The sequence below is a fragment of the Engraulis encrasicolus genome, chromosome 12 (genome assembly GCF_034702125.1).
Source record: "Engraulis encrasicolus isolate BLACKSEA-1 chromosome 12, IST_EnEncr_1.0, whole genome shotgun sequence".
Classification (NCBI taxonomy): Eukaryota; Metazoa; Chordata; class Actinopteri; order Clupeiformes; family Engraulidae; genus Engraulis; species Engraulis encrasicolus.
This window is the reverse complement of record NC_085868.1, coordinates 8,619,517-8,641,513: the sequence shown is the minus strand read 5'-3', so window position 1 is coordinate 8,641,513 and position 21,997 is coordinate 8,619,517. Positions and strand designations below refer to the sequence as shown.

The following is a 21,997-nucleotide window of genomic DNA, read 5'->3' as shown; positions in this document are numbered from 1 at the left end:
AACGGACCCGGTATGTCAACTTGGACTTTCTGCGCGAGGTGCCAGATATCCAATTTTAGTTTTGTCCTTTTTTCATCGGATAATATGGATAGGTAAGCAATAAACCTATAGCCTATAAAGCGAGGTGAAGCTGAAGTTAGGAAGGCTTCCTTTTTTTTTCTTCATCCTTGTTTTCCTTGAGCTTCAGATTCTTAAAAGTAAAGAGACGCATTTGTTTTTCGCCAATAATATATGGTGAACAAGACCGGCAATAAATTACGCGAGGTGATGATGGTGGACTTTCAGTTTTTTCCCTCCTCTTTCTTTTCATGGATTTGGACGTTTAAGACTGCAGAGACTCATATAGCCTATAAAGCGAGGTGAAGCTGAAGTTAGGAAGGCTTCCTTTTTTTTTTTTTTTCTTCATCCTTGTTCTCCTTGAGCTTCAGACTCTTAAAAGTAAAGAGACGCATTTGTTTTTCGCCAAGGAATATATGGTGAACAAGACCGGCAATAAATTACGCGAGGTGATGATGGTGGACTTTCAGTTCATCCCTCCTCTTTCTTTTCATGGATTTGGACGTTTAAGACTGCATCATCCCCGAGACTATGAAGGATAAGACCGGCAAAAAAAAAAAGCCTAAACGAGGGGAAACTGGACTGAGAAAGGGTTTTTTCTCTTCTCTTGGCTTTTCTTATTTTCTTTTTTTTTATTAGGCTATTTATTTTTTTGAAAAGAACTAATTGTCATTAAAATGCCTCTCGACGAATTATGATTTAGTTTGCATAAGAATCTATTCTAAATACCAAAGATTATGCTGATGGTCCATATGGAACTAGACTCTCTCTGGATTTGACGCAGATATGGACACGGAATGGATGGATTCGGATTCTAACAAATGGAAACAAGTCCAAGGGCAGCGAGGCTGCTGCTTTTCGCTCTCTCGCTCGCTCTCTCTCTCTGACGCAGGGGGAAATGAAGATACTGGACTGCTCTCTCTCTCTCTCTCTCTCTCTCTCTCTCTCTCTCTCTCTCTCTCTGCCTCTCTTCGGGGGAAATGAAGATGCTGGACTTTTGAAACGAACAACAACAACAAAAAACCTGTTAGGACCCTGGAGGGACGAGGGGATGAGAGACTGATTAGTAATACCTCCTGCATGCGCTGCATCTCTCTCTCTCTCTCTCTCTCTCTCTCTCTCTTTCTCTCTCTCTGGCGGGGGGGGGGGGGGGGGGGGGGTGTGTATGAGTATGAAATGTCTCATGACTATTAGATGGCTACATCTCTCTGTTCTCTCTCTCTCTCTCTCTCTGGGGGGGGGGGGGGGGGGGTTAGCGGAGTAGAGTATGTGAAAAGAAGTATGATATGGTTTATGTAGTAGTGGTTGCCTCTCTCTCTCTCTCTCGTCTCTCCTCTCTCTCTCCTCTCTCTCTCTCTCTCTCTCTCTCTCTCTCTCTCAAAGCAGACCAGCCTGCTTGGGTGTAGGTTGGCCCCCCATCATTTATTGGAGGTACTTTAATTAGGCTACTTGAATTTGTGATGCTACCTGGTGACTGATTCAGGATGGCTGCATCTCTCTCTCTCTCTCTCTCTCTCTCTCTCTCTCTCTCTCTCTCTCTCTCTCTCTCTCTCAAAACAGACAGGCCTGTTTGGTGTAGGATAGCCCTCATAATTTACTGGATTTACTTTAATTCGGCCTACTTGAAATTTGTGATGGTATTACCTGGTGACTGATTCGGGATGGCTGCATCTCTCTCTCTCTCTCTCTCTCTCTCTCCCTCTCTCTTCTCTCTCTCAGGCCTCTCTCTCGGGGGGTGGTTGGGATGGAGGGTGAGTATGTGAACGTAAGTAAGATATTACTTATGAGTATTAGGTCTCTCTCTCTCTCTCTCTCTCTCTCTCTCTCTCTCTCTCTCTCTCTCTCTCTCTCGGCAGACCAGGCCTGCTTGGGTGTAGGATAGCACCCCATAATATATTTGATTTAATTTAATTATTATTTAAATTTTGTGTTACTATTGCCTTTTGCCTGATTTTCTCAGCAGAATATGTTTGAATTATGGTACTATGTTAAAAATAAACACTAGGGTTATCTTACTGAAAACGCTTTAATTAGTCTGGGTGCACTATCCAGAGTTATACTAATAACATTCTTTATTGGAAACTTATTATTATTATTATTATTATTATTATTTTTTTTATTTTTTTATTGAAGATAACGATTGGTATAAATTAGGGCAATCACTTTGAATCATAGGGGTTGGGGTGGGGGGTGGGGGGGGTAAAACAAGCTGGCACAATAGGAAATTTGCTGACCATGTGTTGGCTAACACCCTGATCTTAAGGATGCCTACAACATCTATCACCAAAGAGCTACCATCCCATACGGATGGAGTACAGATGGAACCTGATTTCTGTATGTGAGTCCTTGTCTTTTTGTTTTTTCTTTGTCTATTGGATGTGTTTAAGTATTTCGTGTTCCTTTGTTATTTATGGCTTACCTGTATCTACACCACTGCAAGCTCAAATCACACACAATTACACACATGCATATGGCACACTAGTATTTGCAAAGAGTACATTATTACCTCATGTATAATCTTAAAATAGTGTCACTGAATGTGAATGGAATGCACAATGTTATAAAGAGGAAGAAGATCTTATTAGAAATGAAAAAAGAGAAGGTGGATATAATTTATTTACAAGAAACACATTTGGAGAAAGAGGAACATGAGAAATTAAAGAAAATAACAAATAGTAAAATATATTATAGTTCATATAACACAAAGCAAAGGGGAGTAATAATAATAATTAAGAATCACATTGCTTTTGAAATGGAAGAAGTTTTTACAGACAAAGATGGACGATATGTTCTTGTAGTAGGTAAAATAGAAGGGATACAACTTTCTTTTTTAAACATATACTATCCACCAGATACTGGTATAGAATTTATGACTAAGTTATTAGATTTATTAGTGACAAAAGCAAAAGGAATAGCTGTATTAGATGGGGATCTAAATCTTGTCATGAATGCAAAAATAGATTCAACAAGCACGAGACTGCATAAATCCGAAAAGAATGCTGACTTATTAAGGAAGGCATGCCAAGAATTTGGACTGGTAGACGTATGGAGAGCACTCCACCCAAGTAAAAAAGAATACACTTGCTACTCAGGAAGACATTCTGTATATAATAGGTTAGATTATTTTTTCATGTATAAACACAATTTCACACTAGTTAATTCATGTCAAATTAGCTCTATAAATATTTCAGATCATGCTGCCATCTCTCTGTCTCTAAAACTTAATTGTAAAAAAGGTAAATCCCTGTGGACATTTAACAATTCTCTTTTAGAGGAAATAACCTTCGTAGAAATAATAAAAAAGGAACTACAACTATATATAGAAATAAATGACACACCAGATATAGATCCCATCACACTATGGGAAGCAGTAAAGGCTGTATTAAGAGGTATAATAATATCCTACTCCTCGGCAAGGAAAAGATCAAAAGAAGCATTAGAAAAACAACTACTTTATGAAATAAAATGTTTAGAACAACAGCATAGTGCAACAAACGATAAAAAGGTTAAGATTGAGTTAGAAGAAAAACGGAAAAAAATAGATAAATTCCGCATGATGGAAATTGAAAAACTAATGAAATTTACACAACAGGAACGTATGATGGTGGACCCAAAGGCGTTAAAGATACTGGCGTATAAATTAAAGAAACAGCAAGAGAAGACACATATAACACAACTAAACACCCGTCAGAATAAAGTTATAATGGATAAAGATGAAATTGCAGAAGAATTTGCTAAATATTATGAAGATCTCTATCAAACAGAATTGAAAGATGATAAAGAACTAATTCAGAATTATCTTAAAAAACTTGAAATACCAAAAGCAACACAAGACGATAATATTGGATTAACAAAGCCTATTACACTTGAAGAAGTAAATGAGGAAATACAAGGTCTACAGCAAGGAAAAACACCAGAGATGATGGTTTTCCAAATGAATTTTGTAAAGCATTTAAAAGATCAGCTTGGTAGCTTATTGGTAAGAGCCTACAATCACGCATTGGGCAACGGGCAATGGGCTCCAACATGGACTTCATCTATTATCACTTTGATACATAAAGAAGGGAAAGACCCGAAAAATTGTTCATCCTACAGACCAATATCTCTATTAAATACAGATCATAAAATAATAACATCAATCCTTGCCAAAAGACTAAAATACATTATTCCTAATTTGATAAATACCGATCAATGTGGCTTCATCTCAGGACGTATCCTGGCAGACAATATACGACGAACATTGAACATAATTGATTACTCCAAAAAAAAAGACAAAAATCTGATTTTATTGACTTTGGATGCAGAAAAAGCGTTTGATTTAGTTTCATGGCCTTTCATGTTTGAAGTAATGTTAAGTTTTGGTTTTGATGAAAATTTCTGTACATGGATTAAAGCAATATATGCAAACCCGGTATCAGTTGTAAAGACAAACGGTACACTATCAAGACGGTTTTTAATTCAAAGGGGAACAAGACAAGGGGACCCCCTCTCTCCACTTCTTTTTACCTTTTATATTGAAATTCTTGCAATAGCTATTAGACAAAATAGAAATATTAAAGGGATTACAATAGGACAGGAAACACATAAGCTAGCACTATTTGCTGATGATATAATACTTTACTTGACAGCCCCAAAAGAATCACTGCACCAACTGATGGGAGAAATTGAAAATTATAGTACAATTTCAGGATATAAAATTAATAAAAGTAAATGTGAAGCCTTAACAATTGGCAGGGAAATGGACCAAGAACTAAAGCAACATTATAATATTAGATGGGACTCACAAATAATAAAGTACTTAGGTATCTATATTAGCTCGGACTTGAGTGATTTATATAACAACAATTATATTACTTTAGAATTAAAGATAAATCAGGATATCAATAGGTGGAAATTAATCCCTGATGGAATCTATAGTAGGGTAGAGACAATTAAAATGATGGTACTCCCACAGGTTCTCTTTTTATTTCAAGCACTTCCAATTTCACTTCCTCCAACTTTTTTTAGAACTTGGAATAAAACATTTGCAGATTTTATTTGGAATGGCAAAAAACACAGAATCAAATATGAGACATTAACTCAACCAAAGGAAGAGGGAGGTTTAGGGGCTCCACAAATACAAAAATACTACTTCGCATCACAAATTTTAACAATAATGAATTGGATGGGAGAGGAATCACAAATAAAATGGATCAATACTGAAAGAGAATTGTCAAATGGAATACTTGGCTCTTTACCTTTCCTTAAAAAAGTGTCACAAAAGCAATATCTACAAACATTTTGCATTGGAAACACATTAAAGACCTGGAAACAGTTATGTTCTTATTTAAAAATCAATAGTGAAAGCGTACGGCTAAGAAAAATGAGACACGACCCAGATTTTAGAGCACAAAAAGATGACAACATTTTGGACGCTTGGGCAAGTACAGGACTGACCATATTTGCACAACTTTTTGAAGAAATATATAGTAGTTTCGTTTCAAACCCTTGCAGAGAGATACAGTCTACCACAAAAACATTTTTTTAAGTATTTACAGGTCAGGAGCTATATACAACAAAAGGCGGAAAAGGCAACTAATGAAGTTTTAATTTTTTTGTTAGAAAATAGAAACAAAAGTAGAAGGGGAGGTGCTCTAGCGAAGGCCTATAAACTAATACAAAGGATGACAAAAACAAAGTGTAAGGCAAAAGAAAAATGGGAGAATGAATTACTAGTTACTATTACAGATAGTTCCTGGAGTGAATTATGGAAAGAGACTTTCAAAACAACCCAGTCCAAATGCTGGAAAGAGTTTGGCTGGAAGGTCAATCAAAGATTTTTTATGGTACCTAAACAATGTGCCCATATCTCAGGAGCTGACATAAAATGTTGGCGAGGATGTGGAGAAGAAGGGTCGCATACACATATATTCTATACATGTTCTATAATAAAACCATTTTGGGAGGAGGTAAGGCGAGCTGTCACATACATTTTTGATTTGAAACAACCTCTAACACCAGTAAATGTATTAGGCATCGACCTACCGAACAGGATAAAAAGAACGCACCGTAATTTTTTTCATATTCTAAGACTTACAGCACTAAAGCAAATTACAAAACTATGGAAACAAAGCAAACAACCAGATGTCCAGCTATGGTATAATACAATAAAAAATGTTTTGGAAATGGAAAAATATATATTATTTTCTAGAAAGTGCTCACACAAATGGGAAGAAATGTATCCAGAAAATCTTTGCAATAATATGTGCCTTTACTTTGAAAATAGAACAACATAAGCTTCCAAATCTTTCACAGCTTGTGCATGCCCCCACACACCCACCCTCTACATCAGCACATACATACAGCCAATACAACACCTACTTTACACACACATACACCTACAGGTGAGCTATAGAATGTCTCTTTCTCTCTCTCTCTCTCTCTCTCTCTCTCTCTCTCTCTCTCTCTCTCTCTCTCTCTCTCTCTCTCTCTCTCTCTCTCTCTCTCTCTCTCTCTCTCTCTCTCTCTCTCTATCATTGTCTCGTAAGGTTTGAGTTGAAGTGCTTTTTTATTTTTATTTATTTATTCTTTGTCCTTGTTGGTTTGTTTGTTTTTGTCTATATGTTTGTCTGTGTCAACTGTCTATTGTCATTTACGTATTTGGGGAAAAAAATAAATAAATAAAAGTTTATTTGGTAGTATGCTGAAAAGTCATTGAAAAGAATTGAAGTCTTGTATGGGCATATATCGTGAACTAGAAGAAGAGAGAAAAAATGGTGATGATGATGATGAATTTGTCATTGAAATTAACTGTAAGCCTTGTGAACAATTCTACCAATTAACAAAGTAACAAAAAAAAAAAGAAAGTGAAAGTGAAAGCCCATTGGGAAACTCCAACTCCCATTGTCATTGTGACACAGCACTCCACAGCACACAAGTGAACACTGCACACTGCACACAACGAAATTGCATTTATGCCTCACCCGTGCAAGGGGGCAGCCCTCAGTGGTGCCCCATGGGGAGCAGTGCGGTGGGACGGTACCATGCTCAGGGTACCTCAGTCATGGAGAAGGATGGGGGAGAGCACTGGTTGATTACTCCCCCCACCACCCTAGCGGGTCGGGAGTCGAACCGGCAACCTCTGGGATGCAAGTCTGACGCCATAACCGCTCACCCATGACTGCCCTTGGCAATCTTTAAACTCTTCCTAGATAAGAACTGTAAATTTACTCATTCTCATGGGAGGGTCTACATACAGCAAGCTCAAAAACACATCAGCTCCGAAAACATGCTCTGACAACATTGTATTCCGATACAACCTCATTGCCCAAGTACACTTCCATATACAAGAATATTTGACTCCTTTTCCTTGTCCACTCAGACTCTCTCTGGTGTCTGCTGAAGTCTCTCTTGGGTGCATTCAGGGAAAATAAAAAAACAACATGAGGCAACAGTAGGTAGGAAGAAGCTGAGAGTGGAGCACAGCTGGAGGATGCAGGAATGGAGACATGAGGTTTTAGGACAGACAGAAGAGAGGAGGAGAAGGAGAGGGAGAGAAAGGTAAAGATGAAAGATAGAATTGGGAGTCTGTCAATCTCTCGGGCTGACATTTCATAACGAAGCACCCAAAGACTCTCGCAAGAACCTGTGTGTGTGCATGCGCGCGTCTCTCTCTGTCTCTGTCTCTGTCTCTGTCTCTGACTTTCTCTGACTTTCTCTTTCTCTCTCTCTCTCTCTCTCTCTCTCTCTCTCTCTCTCTCTCTGTCTCTCTCTCTCTCTCTCTGTCTCTCTCTCTCTCTCTCTCTCTCTCTCTGTCTCTCTCTCTCTCTCTCTCTCTCTCTCTCTCTCTGTCTCTCTGTGAGTGTGTGTGAGTGTGCTGTGGGGGGCTGCTATTTTTACGTGACCCCATGACCTCTCTATTGTCGTATGCCAGCACCCACTTCCTGTTAGTGATGCATTTCATGTGCAGCAGTTTCCTGTTTAGGGAAGATGGGTGAAGGAATCGCCCGCTGTTACACAACTCTGCCAACGCTTTTCACACCCCTGTGTGTGTGCACTGATGCACCATGCCAAAATAACCGTTAAAAGTCATTTTAGTTTGGAAACTAAACTACAATATTTTTTTTGATATTACAATGTTCAGATTTTCCATTGCTGATGCCATTTTAAGAATTCTGTTCCACTTGTTTTGGTGTATTCTCTTTCTTTTCTCTTTCTTCCATGTACACACACGCACACGTGTGCGTGTACACGCACACAGCGATGACTAAACAGATGACCCTCGCCCTTCTTTTCTCTGCTAGAGTGTGGAACACAGTTTATTTTTCCTCCTTGCTATGTCAACAACTTCCATGCTAGAGGACACACACACACACACACACACACACACACACACACACACACACACACACACACACACACACACACACACACACACACACACACACACACACAGGCATGATCACATGTATTCTACACACACACACACACACACACACACACACACACACACACACACACACACACACACACAACCTAGCGTCATCCTTGTCATGAAGATCCCTCTGCCCTTGCTAGTGACAACTATAACCTTCTCCTGTCCCTTCCCCCCGACTTTGTGCCCCAGGTTTGTGGTGGGCACACATTCAAACTCACACACACAGTTAATGACCGACAACGGTAACTCTCCCGTTTCTTCTCTGTGCTGTAGAATCGTGGAGATCGCGGCGTGCCACTCCACACACACGTCTGCAGCCAAGACCCAGAACGGGGAGGTGTTCATGTGGGGCCAGTGTCGCGGCCAGGCCCTCATGCTGCCCCACCTCACGCACTTCTCCTGCACAGACGACGTCTTCGCCTGCTTCGCAACACCCTCCGTCATGTGGAGGCTGCTCGCCATGGGTAAGGCAGAGCTAGCGCACACGTGTGTATGTGAATTGTGTGTGTGTGCATGTGTGTGTGTCTTCACCTTCTTCGCAACACCCGCCATCATGTGGAGGCTCCTTGCCATGGGGAAGAGCCGGTCTTTACATGTGGGTGTGGCTTTGTGTGTGCATGTGCTTCACCACCCCCTCCATCATGTGGGGACTGTTCAAGGTAAGAGGAAGGGTGTGTCTGTGTGTCTGTGTGTGTGCGTGTGTGCGTGCGTGTGCGTGCGTGTGTGTCTTGGTCTTCGCACGCCTCGCCACCTCATCCATCATGTGGAGTCTTAGCTATGGGTAAGGCAGAGATTGTGTGTGTGTGTTAATGCAGGATTGGAATATGAGCCTATGTATACTGAAAAGCTGTTTTGCTGCCAGACCGTTAATGGCAGTAGCAATAAGATTTGTATAGTTCTGCGCGAATCAGGCTTATGACATCTTTTAGGAGGATATTGCTGTAGTGTGATATCTGCAATATGGGCACAGGCCGTTGAGTGACATAAAGACAATCAGACAAGTTTTTAAACTCAATCCTAACCCTCACTGGGAACCAGTATAAGTTTCTCTATGGCCGGATAAAACTGGGGAAAAAATGCCCGCCCAAAAAAATCCTTGACATGTCAAGGAACGGTACACTTTGCATCACTTTCCAAGTACTTCAAAAGTCTGTTCAGAGAGAGTGCTATTGGCCTTGCCTCAGATGCATGCTACCGCTCTTCATTGCCATTTCCTCCTCTTCATTTCCAAAAAAGCTTCTTTCTCAGCAGCAGCAGCATTGACGTGCATAGCCTTGCCAGCCATTATATCAGTCTTGCGTATTCTGTAGAGAAATGTCATCCTGACCCATTAAGGTCTCTTGGAGGGCCTTGATTTTGAAAGTGTTCTTCCTGTTAAACTACGTCAGTCTACTTAGAGAGACTACACAGTATATGACGTTCATACGTGTCCAAGCAGTTTTATGATTGCCTTCCTATCTTTGTCGCTGGTAGAAAATAACAGTAGATTGATCATTTCAAGAAATGAGTTGATGGTGAAGATTGTGCACATCCCAGGAAAAAGTGCAGGACCTAGGCTGACTGTAGTTTTCAGAGTGAGGAGTTGACACATTTAAAATCCTTTTTTACAGTTTTTCTCGATTGCTTCCACACAATTTCTGGTACTTCACACACAATTCTCGGAACATCTCACCCATTTCCCAACTCCCCTAACCAATGTCACTGAACACTAAACACAATTCCTTCTTTACACTCACATTTCAGTTTTAAAACACACTCTTCTCAAACCACTGCACACAATTCTCTGGATTACACACAATTTTCATGAAGAAAAACCCTGGTTGTCGCATTGAACACACTGTCATTCAAAATACTAAAATCAACTGCCATACTAAGTTCACTTCCTCATCACATGGGCAAACTCTCTTCATACCGGTTTACAATCTGAAATCATCACCCCATAAGGACACACATTGCATGTCATATTGATGAAAAATGAGTGAATGCAAGGAGAAAACACATTTGTTTAGTTTTTGAACTCAAAAATGTGTTATACAAGACATCACTTTCATGTCGTTACCCAATATTTTACAATAAATTAGTGCAATTTTTTAAATGTCAAAAATATGTAAAATATATACACATCTGTGTACTCCGAGTCTAAAAACAATATTTCAGTATTTTACTACAGAAAAATACTCTCTTTAGTAAGTAGAACACTGAAGAAAATAAGTTTCTACTGTGTTTCAAGTTGAGTATAAAGTTTTACCTTGTGCATATTAGTGTTCAATGGTTCACATAAGAGTGTATTAAAATGACTGCTTGTGTGTGTCATTTGAGAACAAAATGACCTTTTTAGAAGAGAGTACATTGTTTTGAGACAAGACGTGCATTTTTCAGAGGTAGTGGGGAGTTTTGCCTGTTGTGTGTGAGGTTTGGAGAGTTGTGTGTAGAGTTTTGAGAATTCGAGAACTGATAAAATGAATGAAACCGAAAAATGTGTGTAAGCAATGGAGAAAAACTGTATTTCATGTCTGGATTAAGGATTTTAAGTGTACGGACTCCTCACTCTGAAAATGTCAAGAAATTACCCTGATAGAGACATGAGCTGAAATGTTGGTTGAATACAATTCATGATTGTGTATGAACAGTAAATGATTATAAACACAACTGTTAACTACACCTGAAGAAAAAAACACACTCTGCTATGCCTTAAACTACATACTACTAATTCATAAGCCTATCTAACAAAGGGAAGAAAGTCACATGGCCTGTCACAAGCAGGCCACATGCAAGGAAGCTCGCTCTACTGTGGCAGTGAGTGTAGATATCTATTGTCAACAGTGTATGAATAGATGGGTATATTCCTGTTTGTGTAGATATCTAAAGTCAGTGTTATATATTCATAGACATGTATCGATATTTATAGTAATTGTTCTGTAAATAGTTGTAGATACAGTATTTATAGTTATTCCGGTATACTGATGTCCATTTACAGTTTGTGTAGATATCCATGGTCATTGTATCCATTGCAGAGATGTACAGTATACAGTATACTGATGACCACTTCCTGTGTCCTGTCATCACTAGAGCAAGATGACTTCCTGACGGTGGCAGAGGCCTTGAAGCAGGAGTTTGACAGCCCGGAGACAGCCGACCTGAAGTTCAGCGTGGACGGACGCTACATCCACGTCCACAAGGCTATTCTGAAGATCAGGTGGGAATTCACACATAAAATAGCCACTCTCACTGTTTCATACTCTGCCTATGCCCCTCGCGCTCTCATCATCTTAATCTGTCTATCTCAATGATTGAGTGGTGTGTTAAGATAATGTTTTGTATTGTATTTGTACTAAGCGAAGTGTGTTAAGCCAAGTAAACATAACAAATACATTAGCTTAACACTTAATTTCACTACTTGACTTCTTTTCATTTGAATCAAGCCTTTTGATGTCCTCCTGTTTTGTTCTCAGGTGTGAGCACTTCCGGTCGATGTTCCAGTCGTACTGGAATGAGGACATGAAGGAGGTGATTGAGATCGAGCAGTTCTCCTACCCCGTCTACCGCTCCTTCCTCGAGTACCTCTACACCGACACCGTCGACCTGCCACCAGAGGATGCCATCGGTCAGTTCACACTGCCCGTGTGTGTGCGTGCGCGTGCACGTGTGTTGATTTATTTTTTTGCATCATTCCTTTAAAATAGAAAAAATATTCTTAGTGTTACGCAACTTGTGTCAAAACAAAAAATAACCAAGAAAAGAGTGTGGGTGTGGGTGTGGGTGACGTGTTGTATTCTTGCCAGATAGACAATTTTCCACCGATGCAGAAAGACGGAAATTAGATTGAAAGTGTGCAGTTTGTGGTTTGTGTGTACACCTCTTTCTGTCTGCGCACGCTGCAGAAGGTAGGTCACACACAGACACCGGGACTGAAGCACAGTAATTTCTGGAATATTCTATGAGTGAAATTGTGTTTTAGCTGCTGTTTTGTCAGACTGCAGGTTGAAAGTCTTACATCAGAACTACAGTTTTTTAATGTACTTTGACATCGCGGGTTTGTTACTGTATTGTGAGGTTAAAGGTTTTCCTCATTGAAAGTTTTTGGAATGTACTTTGCGGTTATAGACTATAGGGGGCGGCAAAGTAATGCCAGAAGTGTGTTATACCCTGTTGGAAAAATGACTACACCAGAGGTGTCGAACTCAATTTGGTTCAGGGGCCACATTCAGTTCTGGACCAGTAACATAATTTCAAAATATCACAAGTTTCCTGAGAGCATTGACTCTGTGGCAACCAAAAAAGACATTTGTTCTCTTGAATATTAAAAGTCTGAAGTCTCAGACAACTGCAGCAAATTTTGTAACCATCTGGCGGGCCGCATCCGGTTCCCGGGCCTTATGTTGGACGCCCCTGAACTATACTGTTAAGTATAAAATACTATAAAGTAACTACATTGTGGAAATAATAGAACAGAATAAAATAACAGGTAGAGGAAAATAACTACATAGTATTGTTTTTAAAACTGACTTTCATCTGATATAACCCAATTGATCTGTGCTTCAGTTCATCCATCTGCTAGTGTAACACTACCTTGAAGCAGTCATAAATGCAGTCAAGGACGGGTGGAGAGAATCACAATCAAAGTGCATAAAAAGAAAAGCCTTTTGTTGCATTAGTAAAAGGGGAAAGCCTTTTGTTGCATTAGTAAAAGGGGAAAGCCTTTTGTTGCATTAGTTGACCTTGTTGTACGATTTTAAAAAATCATTAGCGTTTGTCTCCAGAGGGCAGAATATCATTTGCTGATTTTAATGCGTTGCGGCGTTGGAGAGACTCTTAAAAAAACCACATCATGATCCTTGCAGCGATGTTGCGTCACTGTATGACTCGATCTGCTTCGCAACGACTTTAAATTTGACAAGTTTGGTCGGGTGTTTCATCAGAAATATATCTGGGGAAAAATGGTGCAAGATGGGTTGAAGGCTGCAGGGGGCATCTAGAGAATGGCCTCAGGTGCGGACATGTGCTTTTTATGTGGTGCAAGGGTGTCTGACCAGAGACTGTGGATGAGGTATGATTCAAGACCCTACTCTTTCGCGATCCATGTGACGTCAGGTGTACGCCCCTTTAGGAGACCAGTATTTCCCCCAGTATTCCCCCAGTAGATGACAGTAGACAGAATTGAACACGGCTCCCCGGCGTAACAGTATCCTTAGCCATTTGAGCCTCAGGTACATCCAGGGCCCTTTTTAAAAGCTCTGTGAACTTTTGGAATTTCGATGTGAATTTGAGACCATACCTGTAGTCTTCCCTTAAAAGGCATGGACAACCGTCAGGTTTGTTCAGGACAACTAGAGTACAGGTCATTTTGTTAATCCTGTACCATTTAGTATTGCAATTCTGAGACATTTTCCACATTAATTGGTTTCTTCCCAACTTATCAGTTGGCATTGAAATGAAAAACGTCAGAAAGTCTGAAGTCTCATATCTATGTCACTTCCACGGTGGGTGGGGGGTGTTTTCTAATCATGGCCAAATGCAATTGAGCAGAGGCACTAGGAGGCACTGGGTGTTCTTGCCTATTAATTAGTGGCATTACTGAATGCATGACTGCAGTGCAACCACAGTAGAACTATTTGGTGAAATAATTGTTGCAGCTTGCAGGTTTGCTGGAGTTGGCTAGTTATGCTCTAACTAGTTTTGCACAAACTCTGTGTTCTGATGTGCGTGTGTGTATGTGTGTGTGTGTGTGTGTGTGTGTGTGTGTGTGTGTGTGTGTGTGTGTGTGTGCAGGTCTGTTGGACTTGGCGACGTCCTACTGTGAGCATCGTCTGAAGCGGCTGTGTCAGCACGTCATCAGAGACCACTAGGTGGCAGCAGCCTCTGCTCAATTCCATTTCGCTACGCTGCCCTACAAGGGCAAAATGCAGTCACTACGGCAACTCTGAAACTGAGAAAAAGAAACGCTTTCAAAGTAATGGAGTTGGGTTGGATACTGTAGTTACAGCAAATTGGGCATAGCAATATCACTAATGCTGGACACTAGGGCTGTAACGATATTGTATCGAATCGAGAAATCGTGATACGCTGAGTCACGCTACTGTATCGTGATACAAGGAGGCAGTATCGTGATACACCCTTTTAAAGTTCTGTTAAGCCTTCAGTGAAGAAAAAAATCACATGACGTGTGATATAATATTTTTTTTCAATTGTGGGGTGTATCGAACCGTAGGTCACAAATCGTGATGCGAACCGAAACGTGAGTTGAGTGTATCGTTACAGCCCTACTGGACACGTTTGGATCACAAGACCATTTTCAGTCTAAACCAACCTATTATTATTATTATCATGATTAATAATAAACTCAATATTGACAAAATATGCTGTTGCTGCACTTTGCCTTTACAGGGCAGTATGCGCTGATCACTTCTATGCCATTTCCCAATTAATCAGCTTTATAATGGTGTGAAGCAGGTTAAAAGTTTGCCAAAGCCCATGAGGAGTCGCAAGGGAGAGTGGAGATCCCTGTGCCTGTGACTAAGGCGTGTGTTTGTTTGTGCGTTCGTCTCTTCAGGGCTGCTGGACTTGGCCACGTCCTACTGTGAGAACCGCCTGAAGCGTTTGTGCCAGCACATCATCAAGAGGGGCATCACCGTGGACAACGCATTTATTTTGCTCTCCGCAGCTATACGCTATGACGCAGAGGTCAGTTTATAACACACACATACGCACAGCCTTCATCCTGCTCTCTGCAGTAATATGCTATGATGCAGAGGTCAGAACGCACATAGGCTACACAGCCGGTATGACGTAGTCATTGGTGTGTGTGTTAGTAACATCCCTAACACCCCTGACATTGTGTTTCTGGATATGGCTAACTGGTCAGTCATGGCCTAATGGTTAAGGAGATGGTCTTAAGATCAGACTGTTGCAGGTTCGAATCCCAACTTTACCTCTCCTTACACCTACATCCAAGGCTGAAGTGCCCTTGAATCAGTTGGCACCCCAACCCCACATTGTTCCAGGGGCCAATGCCCTGTAAAAATATCTAAGTCACTTTGGATAAAAGCATCAGCTAAGTGGAATGAAGGCAATGTAAGTGTATTGCACGTAGTAGGTTGTCCACATAAATGGACACGGCTTTTCAGGACAAAATGGCCAAATATCAGCCCCTACTGACAACCATCAGTAGTACTGGTTACTCCTGCAGACTTATTGTCGTAATATTTGGTAGTTGGGCTTACATACACAAAGAGACTGGTGGGGCTTCTTAAAGCAAGAACAGCAAATTTCAGCTAGCAACAAAATTCTGCTCAATATCCGCTGCAATAGGAAGCCTTGTTGTATGGCATAGGTGGTGCTTTTTGTTCTTCTGATTTCCTTTGTGTGACCTCTGAGAAATTTTTGAATCCGGTATATGTCATGCTAAATTGTGGGCTCAAATATAAGAATTCAACTGTGTATGCGTGGATTTACGTGGGTGGCTGTGTGCTTGCGTATATGCTAATGTTTGTGTGTGCTCCTATGTGTAGGACCTGGAGGAGTTCTGCTTCAAGTTCTGTGTGAACCACCTGACTGAGGTGACCCAGACGCCGGCCTTCTGGCAGCTGGACGGACACATGCTGAAGGAGTTCATCAGCCGAGCCAGCCGCTGTGGAGCATTCAAGAACTAACAAGAGCCCACGGCATGGAATAACGGGGGAAACCTCCCATGTGTCATCATCCATCTCCCCCATCATCATCACCATCATCATCCTCCTTCATCATTATTATCATCGACACATGCTGAAGGAGTTGATCAGCTGAGCCAGCCCCTGTGGCGCCTTCAAGATCAGAAGGATCCCCACACATGTAGTGATGTGAGGCAATGAATTACAGTACGTCGCTCGCAGCCACCTGTAATCAGTCACTCTTCATCCTCCTTCATCATCAACATCATGTTGAAGGTTTCATCAGCTTGGCCAGCCTCTGTAGGCCTTCAAGTATTTCAGAGTCCCACCACACATGGAACTGAGGAGCCCCTCACTTGGGCAGGGGTTCCCAACATTTTCACACATGAAATTTTCACAAATGTTTTCGGGACCACCTCTGCCCAATAAACAATACTGTACAACTCAAATAAGTAGTCAACAGAAACGCAGCAACAAATATTAAACATTTTAAGACATTTATTTCAGTGCCCTCTTGGAATACCTTCGTGGCCCACAGTTTTCGAATCACTTCTCCAGTGCAACTAAGGCCCCTATGTAGTGAACCGTGTTCCCCTCCCATTCATAATGCGTATAACACACAAATTTATCGATTGAGGGGATGCATTTTCCTACACATCATTACAAGATTTTGGCTGATGTGTGGCCTTGTGGTCGTGTATGTGTTGGGATGCGTCGACTATCTCAGCGCTTCAAAGATCATTGATCTACCTGGCCTCGTTAACCCGTTGTGTTTGAACCTGGGATTGACAACTTCTCTTTGGTACAGAGAGTGAAAACCTTGACATAAATGTGATCCAGCCAGCTCAGAATCAGCTGATCACATTGATTTCACTTAGTAGCTGGTCCAGCTGTGACAGGGTTTTCACTTCCTGGATTCATGGGAGACCACATCCTCTTCACCAACTGAATGCCAGAGGGGTCATGTATCGAGTCGAGTCTATGTATTCGTGACGGTGTATGAGTGACTGCATCTAGTTTAAGAATCTGTCTTATGTTACTTTTTACATCATCTTTTGAATTGTACCCCATCTGGCTCTTTTTTTGTGTTGCTGGTGAATGTACTTTCCCCCCATGACGACCACTATAGGGTATTAGGTTTTCTTTTTTTCCCTGATTGAGAGGGTGCTCGTGGTTTGGGTCGGAGAACTTTTTGTTTGCGTGCGTGCGTGCGTGTGTGCGTGCGTCTGCGCGTGTGTGCGTATTATCATGAAGGCTGAGCTTGAGCAGATGGAGCTATCAGCCAGACGTTGCTTGGTATATAGATAATGCTGCTCTCCACATATTCCCATGGAAGTGTTCTTGTGAGGTGATTAGAGTGGTTTCCATTCCCTCATTGCCAGTGTCACTCTCATCAAGCCTTCCCAACAGCACTTAAAGTTTTTGTTTCGGTAATGTAATGTCTTTCTTTGGGACCGTTATGCCAAGCTGATATTTCTCTCCATTTCTGCAGTGTGTAGAAATCAAAAAAGAAGTGTGGCTTACCTGTCTATGAAGGTGCGGTTAGACATTCTTTTCATGGAGGAGGTGACCAAAAACAAAGGACTTGTAGCCATTGCTTTTTACAAGGCAAGAGAGAAACACTCAGGACTTTGACTTGTGTGTTTATGTCAGAGATGTCAATCCTCGATTTAGAAACTCCCTGCCACAAATTTGATCTAACCAGCTGTGAATCACCTGACTGTAAAGAGTACTCCAGACAGGTGAAGTCACCTGTGTTGGAAGGAAACTGCGACAGGGTTTTTACTTCTGAACCCGGATTTTGGACAGCTAGGGTGCATTTCTGGAAACCATAGTTGTGAACTATGTTAGCTACTTTGTTGTTTGTAATGCAATTTCCCATTGGCGACTATGCAAGTTGTTAACCAGTTACAATGCTTTCAAGAAACACACCCCTGTTTTGAGTCTCGGTTGGATCAGCAGAGACCATGATGATGGACCATGTTCATGTTTACTTGTTGGCACTTTTAGCCCCAGACCTGACCAGAAATTAATTTCAGCACAGCCAGATACCTGAAATGTAGCTCTGGTGTGTGTGTGTGTGTGTGTGTGTGTGTGTGAATTTTATTTTTAACTTTTTTATTTCCCCCCAAGGGGTATTCTAGGTCATACCACTTGCTTTTTCTTCTGCTGAATTCAAGAATCGCTTGTTGAAATGGTTACATTAGTCTTACTTTTTGGTTACGCGATTTAAATCATAGTGAGCATTGATATTGACACTAATGCTTTTTATTTCATGTGTTCACACGTGAACGCCAACATGCCGCGCCATTCTGTTACAGACATGACTGCTGCTGAGAAGAATATTCAAGTAAAAAAATTACAATAGTGTACAGTTTTTTTTCTCTTTTTTTGGAACAGAAAAAATGTATATACTGTATAGATTTTGCATTATTTTGAGCATAATCTATTTTCTTGTTAAAATCCTATGTTGTCAACAACCTTGTATTAAAGGTAAATAATAAATAAATAAATGAAACTTGTGTAGTCGTTTGCAGCGTGTGTCTGTTCTGCTTTCTTCACACACGAGTGTAGACTGAGTCACTCTAAAGTCCTGACAGATGCAGTTTCTCATGGTGTGAACACGTCAGTCATGCTTTTGCAGACCTGAGATAGTGTCATGGTTTGCCATGCAACAATCTTGATATTTCTGTTTCTGTGTAAGTTGGGTCTGACCTGTTTCATTTTGAGTATATTGTGAAATGTGCAACTACACTCTGCATTTGTGTGAGCGGAGGAGTCAGTCTTGTCTTCAGGGAGTGCTGTACGGATCCTGTTTGGCTTACTGGACACCCGGGTTCGATTCCAGCCCCAACCCAAACCCATCTCTCCCCTGACCATTTCCTGACCTCTCTCTACTACTAAAAACAAACAAACAAGGAAAATATTGGCACATTTTCTAGCATTTATGTCTTCATTTCCATTAAGATCAGTCTATGATAAATAGTTTCTACTTAAACATGTTCTTTATTTATTCTTACTCTTTTGAATACCTTGTTATGGACCATGCACTTGTGTCAGATGTACCAACTCTGATGAAGTTTGGACACTTGGTAGACTGAATAAAATCAAAATGACATCATTTTCAAAACATTCAATCAATTCTTTGGATGGACAATACTGAGGAGACGGCATATTAACTGTTAAAACCTTGAAAAAAATATTTTAGGTAGCGTGTGCTTATAAATTAAGAGCTCTTTTCCAAAATGAGATATATCCATTTTATAGAATGTTGGGAAATTGACATTTTTTGTATTGGGCATTCCATTGAAATGCATTGCAAAATGCATTTTTATAGAGGTTTTAAAGTATGTTCTCCAAACATTTGAATGGCAAAATTTCACATATAGCTGATAGGACTTCTTAACAGTCAATTCCAATATTAAAATGCAAAAAGTCAAAAATGGTGGATATAGCGTTTTGGAAAAGAGCTCTTCAAATATAACTGCAGCTCAGATAAGTTGGGGCGGGGATCAGTGAAATGTAATACACATCCAAATAGGCCAAAACAACACAATGAACAACATTTCAGAGTGAATAACACCATCACAGAGAGGCTGAGTCACTTAGAATAAAGAAGCAGGAGGAATAATTACTTAGTTATTATACATTGAATGTCCTTTGAATAATCATGATTGATTGTGTGTATGTAAGAGCTATTTCTGTTACAAGTATTAATTTAATTGTATAGGGTTATGAGCTCATTAGATAGATGCATATCGTCTGTAGTCTTACTCAGGCACTCCCAATTCACAAATAAAACAAAAAAGGTAAAGACTTCACCATATTAAGAAGGCTTCTATGTGTACAATGAAGAGGTTTAACATTCGTCTACTGCATGTACCTGATCTCATTTGAAATAGACCCAGGAGACATAAACTGTCCTTTGCTTACAGAAGTCAAAAAATTACATTTTTTTTTAAAGAAACAGTCTTGCACATTCTGTGACGCAGTGAAAATGGACCATTGAACTTGTTTTACCCCTCACTTCAAAAGTTAGCATCTATGATGGCATGGTGGTGTAGTAATATGTTAGCAATGACAAGAATCGAGAAACGGACCCCAGAGCCATTGGTGCAGACGTTTACGTCATTGTCACAAGCATCCTCCCCCTTTTGCCCCCACGTGGGGCACTTATTCACTTATTGGCTGTTTTCTGCGGAGGGTTTGCCGGTCAAATCAATGCAACTAACATCACTCCACAGAAAAGCCAAGGAGCCAATCCTTTGGCAGAAGTACGTAGGATGGCCTGCGAGGCTAGAGCGAGACCACAGGCGAAGAGAAATCAGACCAATCCACTGACCACCTAGGTCACCTGTGGCTTCGAGTGTCTGGGTGTGTGTTAGCACGCGATGGACATGCGCCGGATATGATGGATGGCTAGAGCCGTGAGTGTGTGTGTGTGTGTGTGTGTGTGTGTGTGTGTGTGTGTGTGTGTGTGTGTGTGTGTGTGTGTGTGTGTGTGTGTGTGTGTGTGTGTGTGTGTGTGTGTGTGTGTCTACTGCAGGTGTGAAAGTAGCTTTCATGAGCTACTCCTGGCAAAAAAAAGACTGCTCCACTGAATGAATATAGGTCACCTGTGGCTTGTGTGTGTGTGTGTGTGTGTGTGTGTGTGTGTGTGTGTGTGTGTGTGTGTGTGTGTGTGTGTGTGTGTGTGTGTACTGCACCAATCTACCTTCGTGAGGCCACTGCTTTTGGATCACATCAACAATTTGGGGCCCTCACTCCATGTGAGGCCTAAATCCTGGACCCCACATGTTTTGACCTCTTTAGCTGGGGTAGTTGTGTTGTTACTAGTAAAAGTAAAAGTGTGAAAACATTTCCGCACTGACAGGTTAGGTAATTCATCATTTCTGTTCAGTATGTGATCACATTCTAATTTGCGCCACAGTGTCTCGTTGGTGCCTTAGGTATCTATTAGGATAACAACATCTTGTCCTACTCAACAGATCTGATCATCTGATTAACCAGTGACTGCTGTGAAAGTGCAGCTGGCAACAAGGGGAAGACCTTGCCACCGCATGGAGAGACAGCTGACAGGATGGAATAGACCCCACCGGGGCCACCATGGGCTAGCTACCCATGGTGGCGGGACCCAGCACGAGTAGTGTATGGGTCCCACCCAAACTTGGCTACGAAGAGTTCTAAGAGTAAAACACCCCCAGAGCCTGCGAGAGTGGGGGCGGAAGATGGCTCACTGACTGACAACCCGGTAACGAACACAGGAACGGAACAGACTACGAGAATGATGATAAGCATACATGAGGCTCTGATAGGTACAGCAGGACGCAAACTTCAGAACTGTGTATGTGGCTGATACACTGGATTTATTTAATTTCTTCATTCATCTTTAGAACAGCCAACAACTGCTCACCAGTTACCCCTACACTCTGTTGCTCTTTTATTTTGGGAGGGGGGGGTGTTTGTGGTAGCTATTTGAGGTGGCTATTTGTGGTAGGCTACCAATATGTGAATAAAGGTGATGTCGTGCAGGATCTCATAATGCAGTTAATTGTGGGATTGCTTCTCTGAAAGGGTTAATCATTAGCCCATATTGGGTTTGTTTCAATTGTGTAAGAACCCAAAACGTAATAACTGCCCATAACGTAATAACTGCCCATAACGTAATAATTTGGGCGTAATAAAACCCATAACGTAATAACTTGCCCATAACGTAATAAAAATTCCTTACCCATAACGTAATAACGTTCTGCCCATAATGTAATAAGTTATTACGTTATGGGCAGGTTATTACATTATGGGCCTTACTCTAAAAAAAAGCGTTGATAATGTAATAACGATGCCCATAACGTAATAACTGCCAGTAATGTAATCATTT

The 21,997-nt window shown here is 41.0% G+C and overlaps 1 protein-coding gene across 2 annotated transcripts in view; it reads left to right on the top strand.

The window, feature by feature from the left end:
• Window positions 1-18,645, top strand: part of rcbtb1 (regulator of chromosome condensation (RCC1) and BTB (POZ) domain containing protein 1) — a 38,720-nt gene extending 20,075 nt beyond the window's left edge. For both annotated transcript variants that reach the window (XM_063211585.1, XM_063211586.1), the window contains 5 exons: window positions 8,747-8,937; window positions 11,543-11,669; window positions 11,926-12,077; window positions 15,024-15,154; window positions 15,982-18,645. In XM_063211585.1, coding sequence (XP_063067655.1) covers window positions 8,747-8,937; window positions 11,543-11,669; window positions 11,926-12,077; window positions 15,024-15,154; window positions 15,982-16,122 — 742 coding nt within the window. In that variant the 3' untranslated portion in view covers window positions 16,123-18,645. The remainder of the gene's footprint in view (window positions 1-8,746; window positions 8,938-11,542; window positions 11,670-11,925; window positions 12,078-15,023; window positions 15,155-15,981) is intronic.
• Window positions 18,646-21,997: the final 3,352 nt, after the last annotated feature.